At 50.9% G+C, this 26,398-nt stretch overlaps 1 protein-coding gene across 3 annotated transcripts in view; it reads right to left on the reverse strand.

Moving 5' to 3' along the window:
* Positions 1-5,088: 5,088 nt before the first annotated feature.
* LOC118280904 (collagen alpha-2(IV) chain-like) overlaps positions 5,089-26,398 on the reverse strand; it is a 29,211-nt gene continuing 7,901 nt past the window's right edge. The window contains exons 12-19 of one of the 3 annotated variants that reach the window (XM_050700439.1): positions 25,882-25,926; positions 25,441-25,461; positions 24,876-24,926; positions 24,093-24,404; positions 19,122-19,361; positions 16,454-16,657; positions 9,932-11,821; positions 5,089-7,885 (exon numbers count right to left, since the gene is read on the reverse strand). In XM_050700439.1, coding sequence (XP_050556396.1) covers positions 5,799-7,885; positions 9,932-11,821; positions 16,454-16,657; positions 19,122-19,361; positions 24,093-24,404; positions 24,876-24,926; positions 25,441-25,461; positions 25,882-25,926 — 4,850 coding nt within the window. In that variant the 3' untranslated portion in view covers positions 5,089-5,798. Of the gene's footprint in view, positions 7,886-9,922; positions 11,822-12,340; positions 12,461-16,453; positions 16,658-19,121; positions 19,362-24,092; positions 24,405-24,875; positions 24,927-25,440; positions 25,462-25,881; positions 25,927-26,398 lie in introns of all 3 variants that reach the window. The other 2 variants (XM_050700441.1, XM_050700440.1) reach the window with 2 other exon arrangements.

A 26,398-nucleotide genomic window follows, 5' to 3' on the forward strand; every position in this document is an offset into this window, starting at 1 on the left:
GTAAACGCACCCACGACAGGAAATTCCTAGTGTGGGGTAATGTTTAAAAAATTATATAAAAATATATCTCGATAATTAATGGCATTTCCCGTTTATGTGGTCAAAGCATAAGAGTTGATATAGATTTATACATAATACAAAAATAAGTCGGGTTATCCTTCCTGACGTTATAACTCCAGAACGCACGAACCGATTTCCACGGTTTTGCATTCGTTGGAAATGTCTCGGATTCCGTGAGGTTTATAGTAAAGAAAATTCAGCAAAAATTCAAGAGAAAATAAGAAAAATAGGGAAAATCATTGGTAGCGAAACGGAATTAATACTTATTTGTGGCTGTTTCATGTAAATAACTATTTTGTGAAATAATGATGAAATAAATTATATTTATTTTGTGAAATAATGACGAAAATAAAAAAAAATCGCCGGCTTTGCTAGTAAGTAAATAAAACTACACTTTTATAGTTCAAAATCAGTTACAACACACACTTACCTTCTCAACTTTTCCTGGCTGCACGATATACGGGATCCCGGGCACTGGGCCAAATATAGACGGCATCATAGCTGGCGCAATAATCACCTTTACTGCCTGGTGACAAGACTCACTATCGCATTTACAACAACAGTGACTCTTCACAGCCTTCCCACAGCCGCCATCTTGAATTTCACTAGCGCTGTCACTTTTCCCGCTTATTTTAATGTCACTGTCATTTGATTTTTTTTCTTCAAACAATTTTGGCTTTTTGCTGAAATCTTTTGGTAATTCTAATAACGGTTGTCGACGTTTTAATTCTTTTGGTGTTTCTAGCAAATATGTTTTAGGTTTTTCGGTATTGTTATTTGTGAAAGGATGCACTAGTAATGTTTTTGTTGTCTTCACCTCTGATTTGCTTGTTGAGGCCCCGTGAAGGGCCTCGGTGGGCCTTTTTGTATCCAATTTGAATGTTTATTTTTTATTCTGTTCAAAAACTTTTCACTGGCTTTTCATAGTCTGTCACTTTTTGGTTTTGTTAAAGGAAAACTTTATTATGGTTGTTCTAGAAAAAAATAATAGTTTGGTGTGATAGTTTTGTTTTTCTTTGATCTTCACTACATAGTATAGGTAAAACAAAGACGTTTTCTCTGTCCCTATGTCCCTTTGTACGCTTAAATCTTTAAAACTACGCAACGGATTTTGATGCGGTTTTTTTTAATAGATAGAGTGATAAACGATAAAACTCGAATTTTTTCAATACAAAAAAAAATACTAAATTTCTCGAAAAATGTCGTTTTGAAACGTTTGTTCATAAATTTCGTGAGTATTTTGTTAGTTAGTATATATTTTTATTAATTAAGATTAATAACTATTCAGTGTTTTGTCTCTACCATTATCGGATAAAGCTAGAAAATTGTATTTATTAGTTAAAAATTCTTTTGTTAATAGATATTAAGTTCTTTTATGTTAATGTGTATATTTTGTTAAGGGTCCTATGAGGTGACATAATCATTGTGTAAACACTCCAATTTATTTAACAAATATTAAATAAAAAAACAGACGGTTTATTTAGTGACCAATTTGCTATCGACTTCGAATCAATTAAAAACAAAACAATATTTCGTATTATATAACATATCACTTTAAAAAAATAAGACCACTTTCGACGCTTTAAGTTAGTTTTTATTGATTTTCTTAATTTTTTTTTTAAGTTTCTTATAGTATTTTTATAACTAGCTGACCTAGCAAACGTTGTTTTGCCTTTATAAGAATATAATGTATTAATGTACTTCACAATCATGGTCTTATACCATATCACAATTTGTTTTATTTTGGTGTTGTCATCAAGTGTATCGTTAGCCCCCAAAACTAGGACAATCCTGTATCTTAGGGACTTACTTAGAAATTACTAGCTAATCTTCCGCAATTTCACCCGCTGCTCGGCTCCTATTGATCACAGCGTGAATTTTTAAACGACTTCCCAAAAAAGAGGAAATTCTTAATTCGGCCGGTATGATTTTTTTTAGCCTATAGCCTTCCTCGATAAATACACTATCAAACAAAAAAATACTTATTATTCAGATCGAACCAGTAGTTTCGGAGATTATTACGTTTAAACAAATAAAAAAAAACTTTAGCTTTATATTTTAGTATATTTTCGCCCAATTTTTTTTTAAGAGATTTCGTCTAATAATTTAAAATTTTAAGGGTGAACAACCCTTATCACTTAGGTGTATGGAAAATAGATAGTAGCCGATTCTCAGGCCTACTGAATACGCATATACAATTTAGTAAAAATCGGTAAAGCCGTTTCGGAGTACGGTAACTAACATTGTGACACGGTTTTATATATTAGATTTTAATTTTTAAGTATTGATATATGCTACGTTTAAATTAATCACTGTAAACACTATTATAGATACGATGATAGTTAAAGAAATTTTAAGTTGTATATAATTTTATTTTATTCTTAGTTTTTTATTATTATTTTTTTCTTAGTTTTTTTTACTATTATTTTATTCTTAGTTTTTTATTATTATTTTTTTCTTAGTTTAATTTTTTTATTAAGTCCATTTTATTTTATATGTCCATATTAAACGAATTAAATGATTGATTGATGATGAAAAATTTTACTAAAGAAACATTAAGACTATTTAAAGTTTTTATAAATCCGAAAATATGGAAAACTAAATAAAATCCTAATTCACTATCTCTTTTAAACAAACGCACAAACAAAATCCACTCACTGTTTTTTTTTACAACACAATTGTTTTCAATTCAAACACAAACATAAACAGTTCATCGTCTAGTAAGACAAAGTTCATTAACCTCTCACGTGCGAAAATTTGTTTGTAAACAAACAAATCACACAAACACAGCAAACATAAAACAAATCACACAAAAAATTACCGAAAAATTTACCGAAATACTGTTACGAAAGAAAAAAACCGATTATTTTAGTTCAATACGAAAATATCACTCGAAAATAACCGAATTTTATTTTTGCAAAGTATTTTTTTCAACGCGATCGTTGCAAATACGTGTGTCTCTTGGTAGAGATGAAAGGATACTGAAGTTTCAAAGGCTATTTCAGTGGGGGAGTGGCTAATAAGGGGAGGAGCGTCGAACCACGCCCACATCTAAATTCTGAAATAATTCTTCTCGTCTAGACTGCGTTAGTATAAAGGGGTTGTATGAAATATATATGGTTTTAAACTTAGGCGGGTTTAAAGCAAACCTAATTTTAGTACCGAATTCTGGTTTCGATTTTCGGAAAAGATAATAGTTTGACAGTCATTCATGTCCTTGGGACGCGCCGGACTTCAGTGTTTCGGTGTTTTCATGGTTGTATGAAAGAAAGAAGGAAAAATAATTTATTAGACACCGGGCACGATGCACCAAAAAACACAAAAAGTAACAATTGCCACAATAAAATACATAAAAATTGCAAAAACAAGGTGGGTATGAGCATGAATATTAGTATGAGTATGAGCTGGGCACCGAATGTACCCGGCACTGGTAATCAGTTGGCACCCTTTGCAGTGACCCAGTAAGACGTAAAATATCTTAAAATGATGTATCTACTGTAGATCCTGGTGCACAGGAGGTTGTGGTAGGCGCGTCCCAAAAAAAAATTAAGAGATAGGTCAATGTCACCATCTCGTAAGTACTCGTAACAGTCGATTAGTATACTATGGGAAAAGCGGGAGTAGGAAAGGTATGTTTTTTATATGGAAAAACGGATGGATGTGTGCTATAGATACGTGCTATGGATGCGTTCTACGAACGGCTTCCCTACCATCGATACAACGCATTTTCCAGCTGTGCAACTTCCTCGCACAACTACTTTGCGGCGGCACATCTTCATACCACATCTTATTCACACAGCTACATAGCTTAGTAATCAGTTGAAACAGTCACATACTTTCACAGTTTAGCTATTACATCTTTGAAAATCACCCTCTAAAAAAACCACCCCGTTCCTACTCCTGCTTTTCGAACCGGAGCCCCGGTAAACCCGCTAGGTAGTCCGCAGCTTCAGATCAGGAACCTCCAATATTGGGCCCCATCTGTTGTGGTCTGATGGCTCTTTGAGGCTTGAAAATCACCCTAAGAGTTAAATTAACTTAACTACCTGTTCTAAACTTCGAAAATTACGGTTAAATTGGACTCCAGTTAATTTGACCCCTGCATTTAACAAAGTCCATATAATTTCCTATTATGGAGTACCTACGTAAGTTATCCAATTTGTAGTGGCGGTCATATAGACCCTACACTATTAAAATTGATTGGTTTTACAATAGGGATGATGACTGGGTCAAAAATAAATTATTACAACTTTTCAATACAATAAAATATTCAAAAATAATCACACTCTCATTCATACATTTGATGAACTAGGTACTTAATTTTCGATTTTGCTAGCTAAATTTCTAGAAATAAGTCTGCTATTTGACGTCAAAAACTTATGACGTCATAATAGAGTATTTCATACAAAGTTCATTGAAAATATCGTTTTTGACGTTTCGAAAAAAGTATTGAATTTGACTGGAAGGAAACTAGCGTATTGGTCTGAACAAATAAGTGCGTTTATCTAAGTTAAGGTTTCAGGTGTATAATATAAGAATGTAGTCAAGTAGGTTAAAAAATAATTCACTTTTCCATTTTACTTTTAATGTGCGTCTTTTATCTCCGAAGGGGTAGGCAGAGGTGCACATAACGGCACGTGATGCCGCTATACAATGTACACACACATTTCACCGCTTGTGTTATACGTCCCATGTAGATAATAGGATGAGCCTATTGCACTATACTGGGCACAATTCCAGACTCCATGCTACTTCTAAGAAATTTTCGAAATACCGAAAAAAACCTAGTAATATTTGCCTGATCCGGGTATGAAACCCGACACCCCTAATCCTTAGTCACACTTGCAACCAATGAGGCAGTCTAATATCAAATAATGAGTTTGAGATCGGCAACCTGCATTGAGCAAGCGTGGTGATTAATGCTCAAACTTCCGTGGGAGAAGAGGTCTTTGGTCAACAGTGTCCGCTTATAGGCTGTCGATGTGAAGTGTTTATGACAATGGGTAAATCAGAAAGAAAAGACAAAAGTGACATTTTAAAACTTGCTTCTTTATTATAACTAAATTTACATTAAAAACTAATAATCTTAAACATTACCATAGCTCGAATCACGATCAATTTCATAATAAACACACAATAACACTTTGACTAACAGTCGGATAAACAAGTTTACAAATAATTTCTTAACACTGCTTTAGTCAAAATATTATCACTACATAGTATGAAACAAAGTCGCTTTCTCTGTCCCTATGTCCCTTTGTACGCTTAAATCTTTAAAACTACGCAACGGATTTTGTTGCGGTTTGTTTAATAGATAGAGTGATTCAAGAGGAAGGTTTATATGTATGATACATGCGTAATATGTCACCATTGCACCCATGCGAAGCTGGGGCGGGTCGCTAGTATCATATAAAATACAGAAATAGGTGGTTTTTAACAAGAATTTAAGGGAAATACTTTTTTAAAGCCTAGCATATTCTCTCTAAGAAACATATATGATTAGTATCAGTTACCTAAGTCCAGTAGTATCTATCAGTTGATCATAAAAAGACAATTTTATCATAAATTTAACCGTGATTCAAGATTTAAATTTACAGCCTTACCACCGTACTCAAACACATTTAACGATAACTTAACCCAGTCCTTAGCAACAGTTTTCTATACAAAATCGTTACTAAGGAATTGGTTTAAGTAATCATTAAATGTCTCTTAGTGAGGCAGTTTATATTTTAATTGATTTAAGAAGATTCGTAATACTCCGACGATTGCTTCTTGCTATTTTTTGAGCTTTCAGACTTACTACTCTTTTTACTTCTGTAGTAGTAAGTACCATCTTCTGTTGTTTGCTTATACTCCGATTCATCATTTTGCTCGTTTTGAGACCCATCTTCTTGATTACTCTCTTCTGTCTTAGAGTAACTGTCAGGTCCAGATTCTTCTACTGTATAACTACTGGAATTGGAGTAAGAAGAGTCATCCTGATCCATTCCAGAAGACTTGTATGTGGTACCATCTGATTCATCTTCGATTTCATAAGTGTATTCATCACCATCAGCGAATTGGTTGCTTCTTCTGGAGCCTTTGATTCTTCTGTAGATGACGGTCTTAGATCTGCCATCTTCGTCGCTAGGATCAAAGTCTGCATTGGTGGTTTTCCTGAAGGTATTGCCGTAGTATACGATGTAACAGCGATTTGATCGAGTCCTAGACTTTTTAGAACTACTTTCCTGAGATTCAGAGCTTGATGATTCATCGAATTCCTCATATTCTATGTCTTCAAAACCAGAATCCTGGTCGTCATCGTCAGGAGACTGTCCGGGCTTGCCAGGCTTGCCGGGCTTGCCTGGCTTGCCTGGTTTCTTGCCACCCTGTCCAGGTTTCTTGGGGTTGGTCTCGTCGTCATCATCATTGTCATCAGGAGACTGTCCGGGCTTGCCGGGCTTGCCGGGCTTGCCTGGCTTGCCTGGTTTCTTGCCACCCTGTCCAGGTTTCTTGGGGTTGGTCTCATCGTCATCGTCCTTGTCATCAGGAGACTGTCCGGGCTTGCCGGGCTTGCCGGGCTTGCCTGGTTTCTTGCCACCTTGTCCAGGTTTCTTGGGGTTGGTCTCGTCGTCATCATCATTGTCATCAGGAGACTGTCCGGGCTTGCCGGGCTTGCCGGGCTTGCCTGGCTTGCCTGGTTTCTTGCCACCCTGTCCAGGTTTCTTGGGGTTGGTCTCATCGTCATCGTCATTGTCATCAGGAGACTGTCCGGGCTTGCCGGGCTTGCCGGGCTTGCCTGGCTTGCCTGGTTTCTTGCCACCCTGTCCAGGTTTCTTGGGGTTGGTCTCATCGTCATCATCATTGTCATCAGGAGACTGTCCGGGCTTGCCGGGCTTGCCTGGCTTGCCTGGTTTCTTGCCACCCTGTCCAGGTTTTTTGGGGTTGGTCTCATCGTCATCGTCCTTGTCATCAGGAGACTGTCCGGGCTTGCCGGGCTTGCCTGGCTTGCCTGGTTTCTTGCCACCCTGTCCAGGTTTCTTGGGGTTGGTCTCGTCGTCATCATCATTGTCATCAGGAGACTGTCCGGGCTTGCCGGGCTTGCCTGGCTTGCCTGGTTTCTTGCCACCCTGTCCAGGTTTCTTGGGGTTGGTCTCATCGTCATCGTCCTTGTCATCAGGAGACTGTCCGGGCTTGCCGGGCTTGCCTGGCTTGCCTGGTTTCTTGCCACCCTGTCCAGGTTTCTTGGGGTTGGTCTCGTCGTCATCATCATTGTCATCAGGAGACTGTCCGGGCTTGCCGGGCTTGCCTGGCTTGCCTGGTTTCTTGCCACCCTGTCCAGGTTTCTTGGGGTTGGTCTCGTCGTCATCATCATTGTCATCAGGAGACTGTCCGGGCTTGCCGGGCTTGCCTGGCTTGCCTGGTTTCTTGCCACCCTGTCCAGGTTTCTTGGGGTTGGTCTCGTCGTCATCATCATTGTCATCAGGAGACTGTCCGGGCTTGCCGGGCTTGCCGGGCTTGCCTGGCTTGCCTGGTTTCTTGCCACCCTGTCCAGGTTTCTTGGGGTTGGTCTCGTCGTCATCATCATTGTCATCAGGAGACTGTCCGGGCTTGCCGGGCTTGCCGGGCTTGCCTGGCTTGCCTGGTTTCTTGCCACCCTGTCCAGGTTTCTTGGGGTTGGTCTCGTCGTCATCATCATTGTCATCAGGAGACTGTCCGGGCTTGCCGGGCTTGCCTGGCTTGCCTGGTTTCTTGCCACCCTGTCCAGGTTTCTTGGGGTTGGTCTCATCGTCATCGTCCTTGTCATCAGGAGACTGTCCGGGCTTGCCGGGCTTGCCGGGCTTGCCTGGCTTGCCTGGTTTCTTGCCACCCTGTCCAGGTTTCTTGGGGTTGGTCTCATCGTCATCGTCATTGTCATCAGGAGACTGTCCGGGCTTGCCGGGCTTGCCGGGCTTGCCTGGCTTGCCTGGTTTCTTGCCACCCTGTCCAGGTTTCTTGGGGTTGGTCTCATCGTCATCGTCCTTGTCATCAGGAGACTGTCCGGGCTTGCCGGGCTTGCCGGGCTTGCCTGGCTTGCCTGGTTTCTTGCCACCCTGTCCAGGTTTCTTGGGGTTGGTCTCATCGTCATCATCATTGTCATCAGGAGACTGTCCGGGCTTGCCGGGCTTGCCGGGCTTGCCTGGCTTGCCTGGTTTCTTGCCACCCTGTCCAGGTTTCTTGGGGTTGGTCTCATCGTCATCGTCCTTGTCATCAGGAGACTGTCCGGGCTTGCCGGGCTTACCGGGCTTGCCTGGCTTGCCTGGTTTCTTGCCACCCTGTCCAGGTTTCTTGGGGTTGGTCTCGTCGTCATCATCATTGTCATCAGGAGACTGTCCGGGCTTGCCGGGCTTGCCGGGCTTGCCGGGCTTGCCTGGCTTGCCTGGTTTCTTGCCACCCTGTCCAGGTTTCTTGGGGTTGGTCTCATCGTCATCGTCATTGTCATCAGGAGACTGTCCGGGCTTGCCGGGCTTGCCTGGCTTGCCTGGTTTCTTGCCACCCTGTCCAGGTTTCTTGGGGTTGGTCTCATCGTCATCATCATTGTCATCAGGAGACTGTCCGGGCTTGCCGGGCTTGCCTGGCTTGCCTGGTTTCTTGCCACCCTGTCCAGGTTTTTTGGGGTTGGTCTCATCGTCATCGTCCTTGTCATCAGGAGACTGTCCGGGCTTGCCGGGCTTGCCTGGCTTGCCTGGTTTCTTGCCACCCTGTCCAGGTTTCTTGGGGTTGGTCTCGTCGTCATCATCATTGTCATCAGGAGACTGTCCGGGCTTGCCTTGCTTGCCTGGCTTGCCTGGTTTCTTGCCACCCTGTCCAGGTTTCTTGGGGTTGGTCTCATCGTCATCGTCTTTGTCATCAGGAGACTGTCCGGGCTTGCCGGGCTTGCCTGGCTTGCCTGGTTTCTTGCCACCCTGTCCAGGTTTCTTGGGGTTGGTCTCGTCGTCATCATCATTGTCATCAGGAGACTGTCCGGGCTTGCCGGGCTTGCCTGGCTTGCCTGGTTTCTTGCCACCCTGTCCAGGTTTCTTGGGGTTGGTCTCGTCGTCATCATCATTGTCATCAGGAGACTGTCCGGGCTTGCCGGGCTTGCCTGGCTTGCCTGGTTTCTTGCCACCCTGTCCAGGTTTCTTGGGGTTGGTCTCGTCGTCATCATCATTGTCATCAGGAGACTGTCCGGGCTTGCCGGGCTTGCCGGGCTTGCCTGGCTTGCCTGGTTTCTTGCCACCCTGTCCAGGTTTCTTGGGGTTGGTCTCGTCGTCATCATCATTGTCATCAGGAGACTGTCCGGGCTTGCCGGGCTTGCCGGGCTTGCCTGGCTTGCCTGGTTTCTTGCCACCCTGTCCAGGTTTCTTGGGGTTGGTCTCGTCGTCATCATCATTGTCATCAGGAGACTGTCCGGGCTTGCCGGGCTTGCCTGGCTTGCCTGGTTTCTTGCCACCCTGTCCAGGTTTCTTGGGGTTGGTCTCATCGTCATCGTCCTTGTCATCAGGAGACTGTCCGGGCTTGCCGGGCTTGCCGGGCTTGCCTGGCTTGCCTGGTTTCTTGCCACCCTGTCCAGGTTTCTTGGGGTTGGTCTCATCGTCATCGTCATTGTCATCAGGAGACTGTCCGGGCTTGCCGGGCTTGCCGGGCTTGCCTGGCTTGCCTGGTTTCTTGCCACCCTGTCCAGGTTTCTTGGGGTTGGTCTCATCGTCATCGTCCTTGTCATCAGGAGACTGTCCGGGCTTGCCGGGCTTGCCGGGCTTGCCTGGCTTGCCTGGTTTCTTGCCACCCTGTCCAGGTTTCTTGGGGTTGGTCTCGTCGTCATCATCATTGTCATCAGGAGACTGTCCGGGCTTGCCGGGCTTGCCGGGCTTGCCGGGCTTGCCTGGCTTGCCTGGTTTCTTGCCACCCTGTCCAGGTTTCTTGGGGTTGGTCTCATCGTCATCGTCATTGTCATCAGGAGACTGTCCGGGCTTGCCGGGCTTGCCTGGCTTGCCTGGTTTCTTGCCACCCTGTCCAGGTTTCTTGGGGTTGGTCTCATCGTCATCGTCCTTGTCATCAGGAGACTGTCCGGGCTTGCCGGGCTTGCCTGGCTTGCCTGGTTTCTTGCCACCCTGTCCAGGTTTCTTGGGGTTGGTCTCATCGTCATCGTCATTGTCATCAGGAGACTGTCCGGGCTTGCCGGGCTTGCCTGGCTTGCCTGGTTTCTTGCCACCCTGTCCAGGTTTCTTGGGGTTGGTCTCATCGTCATCGTCCTTGTCATCAGGAGACTGTCCGGGCTTGCCGGGCTTGCCTGGCTTGCCTGGTTTCTTGCCACCCTGTCCAGGTTTCTTGGGGTTGGTCTCGTCGTCATCATCATTGTCATCAGGAGACTGTCCGGGCTTGCCGGGCTTGCCTGGCTTGCCTGGTTTCTTGCCACCCTGTCCAGGTTTCTTGGGGTTGGTCTCGTCGTCATCATCATTGTCATCAGGAGACTGTCCGGGCTTGCCGGGCTTGCCGGGCTTGCCTGGCTTGCCTGGTTTCTTGCCACCCTGTCCAGGTTTCTTGGGGTTGGTCTCGTCGTCATCATCATTGTCATCAGGAGACTGTCCGGGCTTGCCGGGCTTGCCTGGCTTGCCTGGTTTCTTGCCACCCTGTCCAGGTTTCTTGGGGTTGGTCTCATCGTCATCGTCCTTGTCATCAGGAGACTGTCCGGGCTTGCCGGGCTTGCCGGGCTTGCCTGGCTTGCCTGGTTTCTTGCCACCCTGTCCAGGTTTCTTGGGGTTGGTCTCATCGTCATCGTCATTGTCATCAGGAGACTGTCCGGGCTTGCCGGGCTTGCCGGGCTTGCCTGGCTTGCCTGGTTTCTTGCCACCCTGTCCAGGTTTCTTGGGGTTGGTCTCATCGTCATCGTCATTGTCATCAGGAGACTGTCCGGGCTTGCCGGGCTTGCCTGGCTTGCCTGGTTTCTTGCCACCCTGTCCAGGTTTCTTGGGGTTGGTCTCATCGTCATCGTCATTGTCATCAGGAGACTGTCCGGGCTTGCCGGGCTTGCCTGGCTTGCCTGGTTTCTTGCCACCCTGTCCAGGTTTCTTGGGGTTGGTCTCATCGTCATCGTCATTGTCATCAGGAGACTGTCCGGGCTTGCCGGGCTTGCCGGGCTTGCCTGGCTTGCCTGGTTTCTTGCCACCCTGTCCAGGTTTCTTGGGGTTGGTCTCATCGTCATCATCATTGTCATCAGGAGACTGTCCGGGCTTGCCGGGCTTGCCTGGCTTGCCTGGTTTCTTGCCACCCTGTCCAGGTTTCTTGGGGTTGGTCTCGTCGTCATCATCATTGTCATCAGGAGACTGTCCGGGCTTGCCGGGCTTGCCTGGCTTGCCTGGTTTCTTGCCACCCTGTCCAGGTTTCTTGGGGTTGGTCTCATCGTCATCGTCCTTGTCATCAGGAGACTGTCCGGGCTTGCCGGGCTTGCCTGGCTTGCCTGGTTTCTTGCCACCCTGTCCAGGTTTCTTGGGGTTGGTCTCATCGTCATCGTCATTGTCATCAGGAGACTGTCCGGGCTTGCCGGGCTTGCCGGGCTTGCCTGGCTTGCCTGGTTTCTTGCCACCCTGTCCAGGTTTCTTGGGGTTGGTCTCATCGTCATCGTCATTGTCATCAGGAGACTGTCCGGGCTTGCCGGGCTTGCCTGGCTTGCCTGGTTTCTTGCCACCCTGTCCAGGTTTCTTGGGGTTGGTCATGTCGTCATCGTCATTGTCATCAGGAGACTGTCCGGGCTTGCCGGGCTTGCCTGGCTTGCCTGGTTTCTTGCCACCCTGTCCAGGTTTCTTGGGGTTGGTCTCGTCGTCATCATCATTGTCATCAGGAGACTGTCCGGGCTTGCCGGGCTTGCCTGGCTTGCCTGGTTTCTTGCCACCCTGTCCAGGTTTCTTGGGGTTGGTCTCGTCGTCATCATCATTGTCATCAGGAGACTGTCCGGGCTTGCCGGGCTTGCCGGGCTTGCCTGGCTTGCCTGGTTTCTTGCCACCCTGTCCAGGTTTCTTGGGGTTGGTCTCATCGTCATCGTCATTGTCATCAGGAGACTGTCCGGGCTTGCCGGGCTTGCCTGGCTTGCCTGGTTTCTTGCCACCCTGTCCAGGTTTCTTGGGGTTGGTCTCATCGTCATCGTCATTGTCATCAGGAGACTGTCCGGGCTTGCCGGGCTTGCCTGGCTTGCCTGGTTTCTTGCCACCCTGTCCAGGTTTCTTGGGGTTGGTCTCATCGTCATCGTCATTGTCATCAGGAGACTGTCCGGGCTTGCCGGGCTTGCCGGGCTTGCCTGGCTTGCCTGGTTTCTTGCCACCCTGTCCAGGTTTCTTGGGGTTGGTCTCATCGTCATCATCATTGTCATCAGGAGACTGTCCGGGCTTGCCGGGCTTGCCTGGCTTGCCTGGTTTCTTGCCACCCTGTCCAGTTTCTTGGGGTTGGTCAGGTTTCTTGGGGTTGGTCTCGTCGTCATCATCATTGTCATCAGGAGACTGTCCGGGCTTGCCGGGCTTGCCTGGCTTGCCTGGTTTCTTGCCACCCTGTCCAGGTTTCTTGGGGTTGGTCTCATCGTCATCGTCATTGTCATCAGGAGACTGTCCGGGCTTGCCGGGCTTGCCTGGCTTGCCTGGTTTCTTGCCACCCTGTCCAGGTTTCTTGGGGTTGGTCTCGTCGTCATCATCATTGTCATCAGGAGACTGTCCGGGCTTGCCGGGCTTGCCTGGCTTGCCTGGTTTCTTGCCACCCTGTCCAGGTTTCTTGGGGTTGGTCTCATCGTCATCGTCATTGTCATCAGGAGACTGTCCGGGCTTGCCGGGCTTGCCTGGCTTGCCTGGTTTCTTGCCACCCTGTCCAGGTTTCTTGGGGTTGGTCTCATCGTCATCGTCATTGTCATCAGGAGACTGTCCGGGCTTGCCGGGCTTGCCTGGCTTGCCTGGTTTCTTGCCACCCTGTCCAGGTTTCTTGGGGTTGGTCTCATCGTCATCATCATTGTCATCAGGAGACTGTCCGGGCTTGCCGGGCTTGCCTGGCTTGCCTGGTTTCTTGCCACCCTGTCCAGGTTTCTTGGGGTTGGTCTCGTCGTCATCATCATTGTCATCAGGAGACTGTCCGGGCTTGCCGGGCTTGCCGGGCTTGCCTGGCTTGCCTGGTTTCTTGCCACCCTGTCCAGGTTTCTTGGGGTTGGTCTCGTCGTCATCATCATTGTCATCAGGAGACTGTCCGGGCTTGCCGGGCTTGCCGGGCTTGCCTGGCTTGCCTGGTTTCTTGCCACCCTGTCCAGGTTTCTTGGGGTTGGTCTCGTCGTCATCATCATTGTCATCAGGAGACTGTCCGGGCTTGCCGGGCTTGCCTGGCTTGCCTGGTTTCTTGCCACCCTGTCCAGGTTTCTTGGGGTTGGTCTCGTCGTCATCATCATTGTCATCAGGAGACTGTCCGGGCTTGCCGGGCTTGCCTGGCTTGCCTGGTTTCTTGCCACCCTGTCCAGGTTTCTTGGGGTTGGTCTCATCGTCATCGTCATTGTCATCAGGAGACTGTCCGGGCTTGCCGGGCTTGCCGGGCTTGCCTGGCTTGCCTGGTTTCTTGCCACCCTGTCCAGGTTTCTTGGGGTTGGTCTCGTCGTCATCATCATTGTCATCAGGAGACTGTCCGGGCTTGCCGGGCTTGCCTGGCTTGCCTGGTTTCTTGCCACCCTGTCCAGGTTTCTTGGGGTTGGTCTCATCGTCATCGTCATTGTCATCAGGAGACTGTCCGGGCTTGCCGGGCTTGCCTGGCTTGCCTGGTTTCTTGCCACCCTGTCCAGGTTTCTTGGGGTTGGTCTCATCGTCATCATCATTGTCATCAGGAGACTGTCCGGGCTTGCCGGGCTTGCCTGGCTTGCCTGGTTTCTTGCCACCCTGTCCAGGTTTCTTGGGGTTGGTCTCATCGTCATCGTCATTGTCATCAGGAGACTGTCCGGGCTTGCCGGGCTTGCCGGGCTTGCCTGGCTTGCCTGGTTTCTTGCCACCCTGTCCAGGTTTCTTGGGGTTGGTCTCATCGTCATCGTCATTGTCATCAGGAGACTGTCCGGGCTTGCCGGGCTTGCCGGGCTTGCCTGGCTTGCCTGGTTTCTTGCCACCCTGTCCAGGTTTCTTGGGGTTGGTCTCATCGTCATCGTCATTGTCATCAGGAGACTGTCCGGGCTTGCCGGGCTTGCCTGGCTTGCCTGGTTTCTTGCCACCCTGTCCAGGTTTCTTGGGGTTGGTCTCATCGTCATCGTCATTGTCATCAGGAGACTGTCCGGGCTTGCCGGGCTTGCCTGGCTTGCCTGGTTTCTTGCCACCCTGTCCAGGTTTCTTGGGGTTGGTCTCATCGTCATCATCATTGTCATCAGGAGACTGTCCGGGCTTGCCGGGCTTGCCTGGCTTGCCTGGTTTCTTGCCACCCTGTCCAGGTTTCTTGGGGTTGGTCTCGTCGTCATCATCATTGTCATCAGGAGACTGTCCGGGCTTGCCGGGCTTGCCTGGCTTGCCTGGTTTCTTGCCACCCTGTCCAGGTTTCTTGGGGTTGGTCTCATCGTCATCGTCATTGTCATCAGGAGACTGTCCGGGCTTGCCGGGCTTGCCTGGCTTGCCTGGTTTCTTGCCACCCTGTCCAGGTTTCTTGGGGTTGGTCTCATCGTCATCATCATTGTCATCAGGAGACTGTCCGGGCTTGCCGGGCTTGCCGGGCTTGCCTGGCTTGCCTGGTTTCTTGCCACCCTGTCCAGGTTTCTTGGGGTTGGTCTCATCGTCATCGTCATTGTCATCAGGAGACTGTCCGGGCTTGCCGGGCTTGCCGGGCTTGCCTGGCTTGCCTGGTTTCTTGCCACCCTGTCCAGGTTTCTTGGGGTTGGTCTCATCGTCATCATCATTGTCATCAGGAGACTGTCCGGGCTTGCCGGGCTTGCCTGGCTTGCCTGGTTTCTTGCCACCCTGTCCAGGTTTCTTGGGGTTGGTCTCATCGTCATCGTCATTGTCATCAGGAGACTGTCCGGGCTTGCCGGGCTTGCCGGGCTTGCCTGGCTTGCCTGGTTTCTTGCCACCCTGTCCAGGTTTCTTGGGGTTGGTCTCATCGTCATCGTCATTGTCATCAGGAGACTGTCCGGGCTTGCCGGGCTTGCCGGGCTTGCCTGGCTTGCCTGGTTTCTTGCCACCCTGTCCAGGTTTCTTGGGGTTGGTCTCATCGTCATCGTCATTGTCATCAGGAGACTGTCCGGGCTTGCCGGGCTTGCCGGGCTTGCCTGGCTTGCCTGGTTTCTTGCCACCCTGTCCAGGTTTCTTGGGGTTGGTCTCATCGTCATCATCATTGTCATCAGGAGACTGTCCGGGCTTGCCGGGCTTGCCTGGCTTGCCTGGTTTCTTGCCACCCTGTCCAGGTTTCTTGGGGTTGGTCTCATCGTCATCGTCATTGTCATCAGGAGACTGTCCGGGCTTGCCGGGCTTGCCGGGCTTGCCTGGCTTGCCTGGTTTCTTGCCACCCTGTCCAGGTTTCTTGGGGTTGGTCTCATCGTCATCATCATTGTCATCAGGAGACTGTCCGGGCTTGCCGGGCTTGCCTGGCTTGCCTGGTTTCTTGCCACCCTGTCCAGGTTTCTTGGGGTTGGTCTCATCGTCATCGTCATTGTCATCAGGAGACTGTCCGGGCTTGCCGGGCTTGCCTGGCTTGCCTGGTTTCTTGCCACCCTGTCCAGGTTTCTTGGGGTTGGTCTCATCGTCATCGTCATTGTCATCAGGAGACTGTCCGGGCTTGCCGGGCTTGCCTGGCTTGCCTGGTTTCTTGCCACCCTGTCCAGGTTTCTTGGGGTTGGTCTCATCGTCATCGTCATTGTCATCAGGAGACTGTCCGGGCTTGCCGGGCTTGCCGGGCTTGCCTGGCTTGCCTGGTTTCTTGCCACCCTGTCCAGGTTTCTTGGGGTTGGTCTCATCGTCATCGTCATTGTCATCAGGAGACTGTCCGGGCTTGCCGGGCTTGCCTGGCTTGCCTGGTTTCTTGCCACCCTGTCCAGGTTTCTTGGGGTTGGTCTCATCGTCATCATCATTGTCATCAGGAGACTGTCCGGGCTTGCCGGGCTTGCCTGGCTTGCCTGGTTTCTTGCCACCCTGTCCAGGTTTCTTGGGGTTGGTCTCATCGTCATCGTCATTGTCATCAGGAGACTGTCCGGGCTTGCCGGGCTTGCCTGGCTTGCCTGGTTTCTTGCCACCCTGTCCAGGTTTCTTGGGGTTGGTCTCATCGTCATCGTCATTGTCATCAGGAGACTGTCCGGGCTTGCCGGGCTTGCCTGGCTTGCCTGGTTTCTTGCCACCCTGTCCAGGTTTCTTGGGGTTGGTCTCATCGTCATCGTCATTGTCATCAGGAGACTGTCCGGGCTTGCCGGGCTTGCCGGGCTTGCCTGGCTTGCCTGGTTTCTTGCCACCCTGTCCAGGTTTCTTGGGGTTGGTCTCATCGTCATCATCATTGTCATCAGGAGACTGTCCGGGCTTGCCGGGCTTGCCTGGCTTGCCTGGTTTCTTGCCACCCTGTCCAGGTTTCTTGGGGTTGGTCTCATCGTCATCGTCCTTGTCATCAGGAGACTGTCCGGGCTTGCCTGGCTTGCCTGGGCTTGTCCGGGCTTGCCGGGCTTGCCTGGCTTGCCTGGTTTCTTGCCACCCTGTCCAGGTTTCTTGGGGTTGGTCTCATCGTCATCATCATTGTCATCAGGAGACTGTCCGGGCTTGCCGGGCTTGCCTGGCTTGCCTGGTTTCTTGCCACCCTGTCCAGGTTTCTTGGGGTTGGTCTCATCGTCATCGTCATTGTCATCAGGAGACTGTCCGGGCTTGCCGGGCTTGCCGGGCTTGCCTGGCTTGCCTGGTTTCTTGCCACCCTGTCCAGGTTTCTTGGGGTTGGTCTCATCGTCATCGTCATTGTCATCAGGAGACTGTCCGGGCTTGCCGGGCTTGCCGGGCTTGCCTGGCTTGCCTGGTTTCTTGCCACCCTGTCCAGGTTTCTTGGGGTTGGTCTCGTCGTCATCATCATTGTCATCAGGAGACTGTCCGGGCTTGCCGGGCTTGCCTGGCTTGCCTGGTTTCTTGCCACCCTGTCCAGGTTTCTTGGGGTTGGTCTCATCGTCATCGTCATTGTCATCAGGAGACTGTCCGGGCTTGCCGGGCTTGCCTGGCTTGCCTGGTTTCTTGCCACCCTGTCCAGGTTTCTTGGGGTTGGTCTCATCGTCATCGTCATTGTCATCAGGAGACTGTCCGGGCTTGCCGGGCTTGCCGGGCTTGCCTGGCTTGCCTGGTTTCTTGCCACCCTGTCCAGGTTTCTTGGGGTTGGTCTCATCGTCATCATCATTGTCATCAGGAGACTGTCCGGGCTTGCCGGGCTTGCCTGGCTTGCCTGGTTTCTTGCCACCCTGTCCAGGTTTCTTGGGGTTGGTCTCGTCGTCATCATCATTGTCATCAGGAGACTGTCCGGGCTTGCCGGGCTTGCCGGGCTTGCCTGGCTTGCCTGGTTTCTTGCCACCCTGTCCAGGTTTCTTGGGGTTGGTCTCGTCGTCATCATCATTGTCATCAGGAGACTGTCCGGGCTTGCCGGGCTTGCCGGGCTTGCCTGGCTTGCCTGGTTTCTTGCCACCCTGTCCAGGTTTCTTGGGGTTGGTCTCATCGTCATCGTCATTGTCATCAGGAGACTGTCCGGGCTTGCCGGGCTTGCCGGGCTTGCCTGGCTTGCCTGGTTTCTTGCCACCCTGTCCAGGTTTCTTGGGGTTGGTCTCATCGTCATCGTCATTGTCATCAGGAGACTGTCCGGGCTTGCCGGGCTTGCCGGGCTTGCCTGGCTTGCCTGGTTTCTTGCCACCCTGTCCAGGTTTCTTGGGGTTGGTCTCATCGTCATCGTCATTGTCATCAGGAGACTGTCCGGGCTTGCCGGGCTTGCCTGGCTTGCCTGGTTTCTTGCCACCCTGTCCAGGTTTCTTGGGGTTGGTCTCGTCGTCATCGTCATTGTCATCAGGAGACTGTCCGGGCTTGCCGGGCTTGCCTGGCTTGCCTGGTTTCTTGCCACCCTGTCCAGGTTTCTTGGGGTTGGTCTCGTCGTCATCATCATTGTCATCAGGAGACTGTCCGGGCTTGCCGGGCTTGCCTGGCTTGCCTGGTTTCTTGCCACCCTGTCCAGGTTTCTTGGGGTTGGTCTCGTCGTCATCATCATTGTCATCAGGAGACTGTCCGGGCTTGCCGGGCTTGCCTGGCTTGCCTGGTTTCTTGCCACCCTGTCCAGGTTTCTTGGGGTTGGTCTCATCGTCATCGTCATTGTCATCAGGAGACTGTCCGGGCTTGCCGGGCTTGCCGGGCTTGCCTGGCTTGCCTGGTTTCTTGCCACCCTGTCCAGGTTTCTTGGGGTTGGTCTCGTCGTCATCGTCATTGTCATCAGGAGACTGTCCGGGCTTGCCGGGCTTGCCTGGCTTGCCTGGTTTCTTGCCACCCTGTCCAGGTTTCTTGGGGTTGGTCTGTCGTCATCGTCATTGTCATCAGGAGACTGTCCGGGCTTGCCGGGCTTGCCTGGCTTGCCTGGTTTCTTGCCACCCTGTCCAGGTTTCTTGGGGTTGGTCTCATCGTCATCGTCATTGTCATCAGGAGACTGTCCGGGCTTGCCGGGCTTGCCGGGCTTGCCTGGCTTGCCTGGTTTCTTGCCACCCTGTCCAGGTTTCTTGGGGTTGGTCTCGTCGTCATCATCATTGTCATCAGGAGACTGTCCGGGCTTGCCGGGCTTGCCGGGCTTGCCTGGCTTGCCTGGTTTCTTGCCACCCTGTCCAGGTTTCTTGGGGTTGGTCTCATCGTCATCGTCATTGTCATCAGGAGACTGTCCGGGCTTGCCGGGCTTGCCTGGCTTGCCTGGTTTCTTGCCACCCTGTCCAGGTTTCTTGGGGTTGGTCTCATCGTCATCGTCCTTGTCATCAGGAGACTGTCCGGGCTTGCCGGGCTTGCCTGGCTTGCCTGGTTTCTTGCCACCCTGTCCAGGTTTCTTGGGGTTGGTCTCATCGTCATCATCATTGTCATCAGGAGACTGTCCGGGCTTGCCGGGCTTGCCGGGCTTGCCGGGCTTGCCTGGCTTGCCTGGTTTCTTGCCACCCTGTCCAGGTTTCTTGGGGTTGGTCTCGTCGTCATCATCATTGTCATCAGGAGACTGTCCGGGCTTGCCGGGCTTGCCTGGCTTGCCTGGTTTCTTGCCACCCTGTCCAGGTTTCTTGGGGTTGGTCTCGTCGTCATCATCATTGTCATCAGGAGACTGTCCGGGCTTGCCGGGCTTGCCTGGCTTGCCTGGCTTGCCTGGTTTCTTGCCACCCTGTCCAGGTTTCTTGGGGTTGGTCTCATCGTCATCGTCATTGTCATCAGGAGACTGTCCGGGCTTGCCGGGCTTGCCTGGCTTGCCTGGTTTCTTGCCACCCTGTCCAGGTTTCTTGGGGTTGGTCTCATCGTCATCGTCATTGTCATCAGGAGACTGTCCGGGCTTGCCGGGCTTGCCTGGCTTGCCTGGTTTCTTGCCACCCTGTCCAGGTTTCTTGGGGTTGGTCTCATCGTCATCGTCATTGTCATCAGGAGACTGTCCGGGCTTGCCGGGCTTGCCTGGCTTGCCTGGTTTCTTGCCACCCTGTCCAGGTTTCTTGGGGTTGGTCTCATCGTCATCGTCATTGTCATCAGGAGACTGTCCGGGCTTGCCGGGCTTGCCGGGCTTGCCTGGCTTGCCTGGTTTCTTGCCACCCTGTCCAGGTTTCTTGGGGTTGGTCTCATCGTCATCGTCATTGTCATCAGGAGACTGTCCGGGCTTGCCGGGCTTGCCGGGCTTGCCTGGCTTGCCTGGTTTCTTGCCACCCTGTCCAGGTTTCTTGGGGTTGGTCTCATCGTCATCGTCATTGTCATCAGGAGACTGTCCGGGCTTGCCGGGCTTGCCTGGCTTGCCTGGTTTCTTGCCACCCTGTCCAGGTTTCTTGGGGTTGGTCTCGTCGTCATCATCATTGTCATCAGGAGACTGTCCGGGCTTGCCGGGCTTGCCGGGCTTGCCTGGCTTGCCTGGTTTCTTGCCACCCTGTCCAGGTTTCTTGGGGTTGGTCTCGTCGTCATCATCATTGTCATCAGGAGACTGTCCGGGCTTGCCGGGCTTGCCGGGCTTGCCTGGCTTGCCTGGTTTCTTGCCACCCTGTCCAGGTTTCTTGGGGTTGGTCTCATCGTCATCGTCATTGTCATCAGGAGACTGTCCGGGCTTGCCGGGCTTGCCGGGCTTGCCTGGCTTGCCTGGTTTCTTGCCACCCTGTCCAGGTTTCTTGGGGTTGGTCTCGTCGTCATCATCATTGTCATCAGGAGACTGTCCGGGCTTGCCGGGCTTGCCTGGCTTGCCTGGTTTCTTGCCACCCTGTCCAGGTTTCTTGGGGTTGGTCTCGTCGTCATCATCATTGTCATCAGGAGACTGTCCGGGCTTGCCGGGCTTGCCGGGCTTGCCTGGCTTGCCTGGTTTCTTGCCACCCTGTCCAGGTTTCTTGGGGTTGGTCTCGTCGTCATCATCATTGTCATCAGGAGACTGTCCGGGCTTGCCGGGCTTGCCGGGCTTGCCGGGCTTGCCTGGCTTGCCTGGTTTCTTGCCACCCTGTCCTGGTTTCTTGGGGTTGGTCTCGTCGTCATCGTCATTGTCATCAGGAGACTGTCCGGGCTTGCCGGGCTTGCCTGGCTTGCCTGGTTTCTTGCCACCCTGTCCAGGTTTCTTGGGGTTGGTCTCATCGTCATCGTCATTGTCATCAGGAGACTGTCCGGGCTTGCCGGGCTTGCCGGGCTTGCCTGGCTTGCCTGGTTTCTTGCCACCCTGTCCAGGTTTCTTGGGGTTGGTCTCGTCGTCATCATCATTGTCATCAGGAGACTGTCCGGGCTTGCCGGGCTTGCCGGGCTTGCCTGGCTTGCCTGGTTTCTTGCCACCCTGTCCAGGTTTCTTGGGGTTGGTCTCATCGTCATCGTCATTGTCATCAGGAGACTGTCCGGGCTTGCCGGGCTTGCCGGGCTTGCCTGGTTTCTTGCCACCCTGTCCAGGTTTCTTGGGGTTGGTCTCGTCGTCATCATCATTGTCACCAGGAGACTGTCCGGGCTTGCCGGGCTTGCCTGGCTTGCCTGGTTTCTTGCCACCCTGTCCAGGTTTCTTGGGGTTGGTCTCGTCGTTATCTTAATTGTCATCAGGAGACTGTCCGGGCTTGCCGGGCTTGCCTGGCTTGCCTGGTTTCTTGCCACCCTGTCCAGGTTTCTTGGGGTTGGTCTCATCGTCATCATCATTGTCATCAGGAGACTGTCCGGGCTTGCCGGGCTTGCCGGGCTTGCCTGGCTTGCCTGGTTTCTTGCCACCCTGTCCAGGTTTCTTGGGGTTGGTCTCGTCGTCATCATCATTGTCATCAGGAGACTGTCCGGGCTTGCCGGGCTTGCCGGGCTTGCCTGGCTTGCCTGGTTTCTTGCCACCCTGTCCAGGTTTCTTGGGGTTGGTCTCATCGTCATCATCATTGTCATCAGGAGACTGTCCGGGCTTGCCGGGCTTGCCGGGCTTGCCTGGCTTGCCTGGTTTCTTGCCACCCTGTCCAGGTTTCTTGGGGTTGGTCTCGTCGTCATCATCATTGTCATCAGGAGACTGTCCGGGCTTGCCGGGCTTGCCTGGCTTGCCTGGTTTCTTGCCACCCTGTCCAGGTTTCTTGGGGTTGGTCTCATCGTCATCATCATTGTCATCAGGAGACTGTCCGGGCTTGCCGGGCTTGCCTGGCTTGCCTGGTTTCTTGCCACCCTGTCCAGGTTTCTTGGGGTTGGTCTCATCGTCATCATCATTGTCATCAGGAGACTGTCCGGGCTTGCCGGGCTTGCCGGGCTTGCCTGGCTTGCCTGGTTTCTTGCCACCCTGTCCAGGTTTCTTGGGGTTGGTCTCATCGTCATCGTCCTTGTCATCAGGAGACTGTCCGGGCTTGCCGGGCTTGCCGGGCTTGCCTGGCTTGCCTGGTTTCTTGCCACCCTGTCCAGGTTTCTTGGGGTTGGTCTCATCGTCATCATCATTGTCATCAGGAGACTGTCCGGGCTTGCCGGGCTTGCCGGGCTTGCCTGGCTTGCCTGGTTTCTTGCCACCCTGTCCAGGTTTCTTGGGGTTGGTCTCGTCGTCATCATCATTGTCATCAGGAGACTGTCCGGGCTTGCCGGGCTTGCCTGGCTTGCCTGGTTTCTTGCCACCCTGTCCAGGTTTCTTGGGGTTGGTCTCATCGTCATCGTCATTGTCATCAGGAGACTGTCCGGGCTTGCCGGGCTTGCCTGGCTTGCCTGGTTTCTTGCCACCCTGTCCAGGTTTCTTGGGGTTGGTCTCATCGTCATCGTCATTGTCATCAGGAGACTGTCCGGGCTTGCCGGGCTTGCCGGGCTTGCCTGGCTTGCCTGGTTTCTTGCCACCCTGTCCAGGTTTCTTGGGGTTGGTCTCGTCGTCATCGTCATTGTCATCAGGAGACTGTCCGGGCTTGCCGGGCTTGCCTGGCTTGCCTGGTTTCTTGCCACCCTGTCCAGGTTTCTTGGGGTTGGTCATGTCGTCATCGTCATTGTCATCAGGAGACTGTCCTGGCTTGCCGGGCTTGCCTGGCTTGCCTGGTTTCTTGCCACCCTGTCCAGGTTTCTTGGGGTTGGTCTCATCGTCATCGTCATTGTCATCAGGAGACTGTCCGGGCTTGCCGGGCATGCCGGGCTTGCCTGGCTTGCCTGGTTTCTTGCCACCCTGTCCAGGTTTCTTGGGGTTGGTCTCATCGTCATCGTCATTGTCATCAGGAGACTGTCCGGGCTTGCCGGGCTTGCCGGGCTTGCCTGGCTTGCCTGGTTTCTTGCCACCCTGTCCAGGTTTCTTAGGGTTGGTCTCGTCGTCATCATCATTGTCATCAGGAGACTGTCCGGGCTTGCCGGGCTTGCCTGGCTTGCCTGGCTTGCCTGGTTTCTTGCCACCCTGTCCAGGTTTCTTGGGGTTGGTCTCGTCGTCATCATCATTGTCATCAGGAGACTGTCCGGGCTTGCCGGGCTTGCCTGGCTTGCCTGGTTTCTTGCCACCCTGTCCAGGTTTCTTGGGGTTGGTCTCATCGTCATCATCATTGTCATCAGGAGACTGTCCGGGCTTGCCGGGCTTGCCGGGCTTGCCTGGCTTGCCTGGTTTCTTGCCACCCTGTCCAGGTTTCTTGGGGTTGGTCTCATCGTCATCGTCATTGTCATCAGGAGACTGTCCGGGCTTGCCGGGCTTGCCTGGCTTGCCTGGCTTGCCTGGTTTCTTGCCACCCTGTCCAGGTTTCTTGGGGTTGGTCTCATCGTCATCGTCATTGTCATCAGGAGACTGTCCGGGCTTGCCGGGCTTGCCGGGCTTGCCTGGCTTGCCTGGTTTCTTGCCACCCTGTCCAGGTTTCTTAGGGTTGGTCTCGTCGTCATCATCATTGTCATCAGGAGACTGTCCGGGCTTGCCGGGCTTGCCGGGCTTGCCTGGCTTGCCTGGTTTCTTGCCACCCTGTCCAGGTTTCTTGGGGTTGGTCTCGTCGTCATCATCATTGTCATCAGGAGACTGTCCGGGCTTGCCGGGCTTGCCTGGCTTGCCTGGTTTCTTGCCACCCTGTCCAGGTTTCTTGGGGTTGGTCTCATCGTCATCGTCATTGTCATCAGGAGACTGTCCGGGCTTGCCGGGCTTGCCGGGCTTGCCTGGCTTGCCTGGTTTCTTGCCACCCTGTCCAGGTTTCTTGGGGTTGGTCTCATCGTCATCATCATTGTCATCAGGAGACTGTCCGGGCTTGCCGGGCTTGCCTGGCTTGCCTGGTTTCTTGCCACCCTGTCCAGGTTTCTTGGGGTTGGTCTCGTCGTCATCATCATTGTCATCAGGAGACTGTCCGGGCTTGCCGGGCTTGCCGGGCTTGCCTGGCTTGCCTGGTTTCTTGCCACCCTGTCCAGGTTTCTTGGGGTTGGTCTCATCGTCATCATCATTGTCATCAGGAGACTGTCCGGGCTTGCCGGGCTTTCCAGGCTTACCTGGTTTCTTGCCACCCTGTCCAGGAGTCAAAGGTGTCGTCCCATCATCGCTGTCGGAATCAGGAGCATCGCCTTCTCCTCCAGGTGTGGGAGAATCATCATCATCATCATCGTCATCGTCATCATCGTCATAATCGTCATCGTCATCTTCTTGGGGATACGTTTCCTCATCTTCCACTAATTCTTGGTCATCCGTATCCACTATGCCTTTCTCGAATTTTTCATCACTACATATCCTTACTCCCGGCAGCCATAATTGTCTTATTTCAATAAGGACACTGGTATCAATGATTTGTATGTAACTTTCAATATCTGAAATAAAAGCGAATTTTTTTTTAACCTCTTATGACTTAATTTAAACCACATATTTGTTATCATTTTGGCTGACGATATGCGAAAAATGAGCGAAATAGAGTAGGTAAGTCAATTAATATTATTCTCTTTGAGCTAATTTGAACACTTTATAAATACGGCATTATAACAGCCGCGCCGCATGTCCGTAACATTCCTAGACAACCTACAACATTACAGCTCTTCTGTGGTCAAGGTACATGGAGCTGTTCACCCAGAATTCAATACTTGACTATATAAAACAAAGTCGCTTTCTCTATCCCTATGTCCCTTTGTACGCTTAAATCTTTAAAACTACGCAACGGATTTTGATGCGGTTTGTTTAATAGATAGAGTGATTCAAGAGGAAGGTTTATATGTATAATACATGCGTAATATATCACCATTGCACCCATGCGAAGCTGGGGCGGGTCGGTAGTTAAATATATTTACCTATTTTGTAGTCGCGGGCAAAGTGGTTGATCTTGAAGAGGAACAAGAATTCTGAAATAGAAAAAATACATTTATTAGTTTATATTTATTGTCATATCGTCACGCCCTTTATCCCCGAAGGAGTAGGGCAGAGGTGTTCATTACAACACGTAACACCGCAATACAATGTACACCCACTTTTCACAATTTATGTTATAAGTCCCATGTAATAGGGGGTGAGCCTATTGCCATATATTGGGCACAATTCCAGACTCCATGCTACTACTGAGAAATTTTCGAAAAACTGAAAAAAGCTCAGCAATACTTCGCCCGACCCGGAAATTGAACCCGGGAATTCCTATTAATATTTAATGCTGAAGAATTTGTTTGTTTGTTCGAAGTCGCTAATCTCAGGAACTGCTAGTTCGATTTGAAAAAATCTTTTTGTGTTGTATATACGTAGTCATAGATACTTTTTATTCCACAGGAATGCGGGCGAAACCGCTGTCAAAAACTACTTATGATATTATTTTAGTGTATTTTAGTAAGGCTCCTATAAAAAACATGAGAGCAATGTTTTACTCACCAGCCACAAGGTATCTGCCGACTGCAAAAGAAAAATAAAGATAATTAATTTTAATACTTTAACATACAACGTCACGCCTTTTCTCCCCCAAGGGGTAGGCAGAGGTGCACATTATGGCACGTAATGCCGCTATACAATGTACACCCACTTTTCACCATTTGTGTTATAAGTCCCATGTAATAGAGGGTGAGTCTATTGCCATATACCGGGCACAATTCCAGACTCCGTGCTACTACTGAGAATTTTTCGAAAAATCAAAACAAAAAACTGGCACAATTACAGACTCCGTGCTACTATTGAGAAATTTTCGTAAAACCAATAAAAGTCCATTAATACTTTGCCTGACTCGGGAATCGAACCAGAGACCCTTTGTACGGCAGTCGCACTTGCGTCCACTTGACTAAAAAAGCAGGCACAATTTACTAGAAATAAAATACTCACGTTTAGGATGCTGAGCGTTACCAACAAGACCGAAGATGGAAATCACTGCAAAAATAAATAAAATAATTATTTAATCAGACTAATCTATATAAAAAAATCAATTGCTGTTCGTTAGTCTCGCTAAAACTCGAGAACGGCTGGACCGAAAAAGTAACGTCACGCCTTTTATCCTCGAAGGGGTAGGCAGAGGTGCATATTACGGCACGTAATGCCACTGTACAATATACGCCCACTTTTCACCATTTGTGTTATAAGTCCCATGTAATAGGGGGTGAGCCTATTGCCATATACTGGACACAATTCCAGACTCCGATGCCAGACTAGACAGATTTGGCAAATTTTGCTCTTGCAATTATTTGTAGAAGTCCAGGGAAGGTTTAAAAGGTTTGAGGCGGTACGAAGTTTGTCGAGTCAGCTAGAAAACCGACGTGAAACAACGCTTGCGTTGTGGAAGCCAAATTCCCTTAAATTCCTAACCCCCAAAAGGCCGGTAACGCACTTGTAACGCCTCTGGTGT

The sequence above is a fragment of the Spodoptera frugiperda genome, chromosome 19, assembly GCF_023101765.2.
Source record: "Spodoptera frugiperda isolate SF20-4 chromosome 19, AGI-APGP_CSIRO_Sfru_2.0, whole genome shotgun sequence".
NCBI classification, from domain to species: domain Eukaryota; kingdom Metazoa; phylum Arthropoda; class Insecta; order Lepidoptera; family Noctuidae; genus Spodoptera; species Spodoptera frugiperda.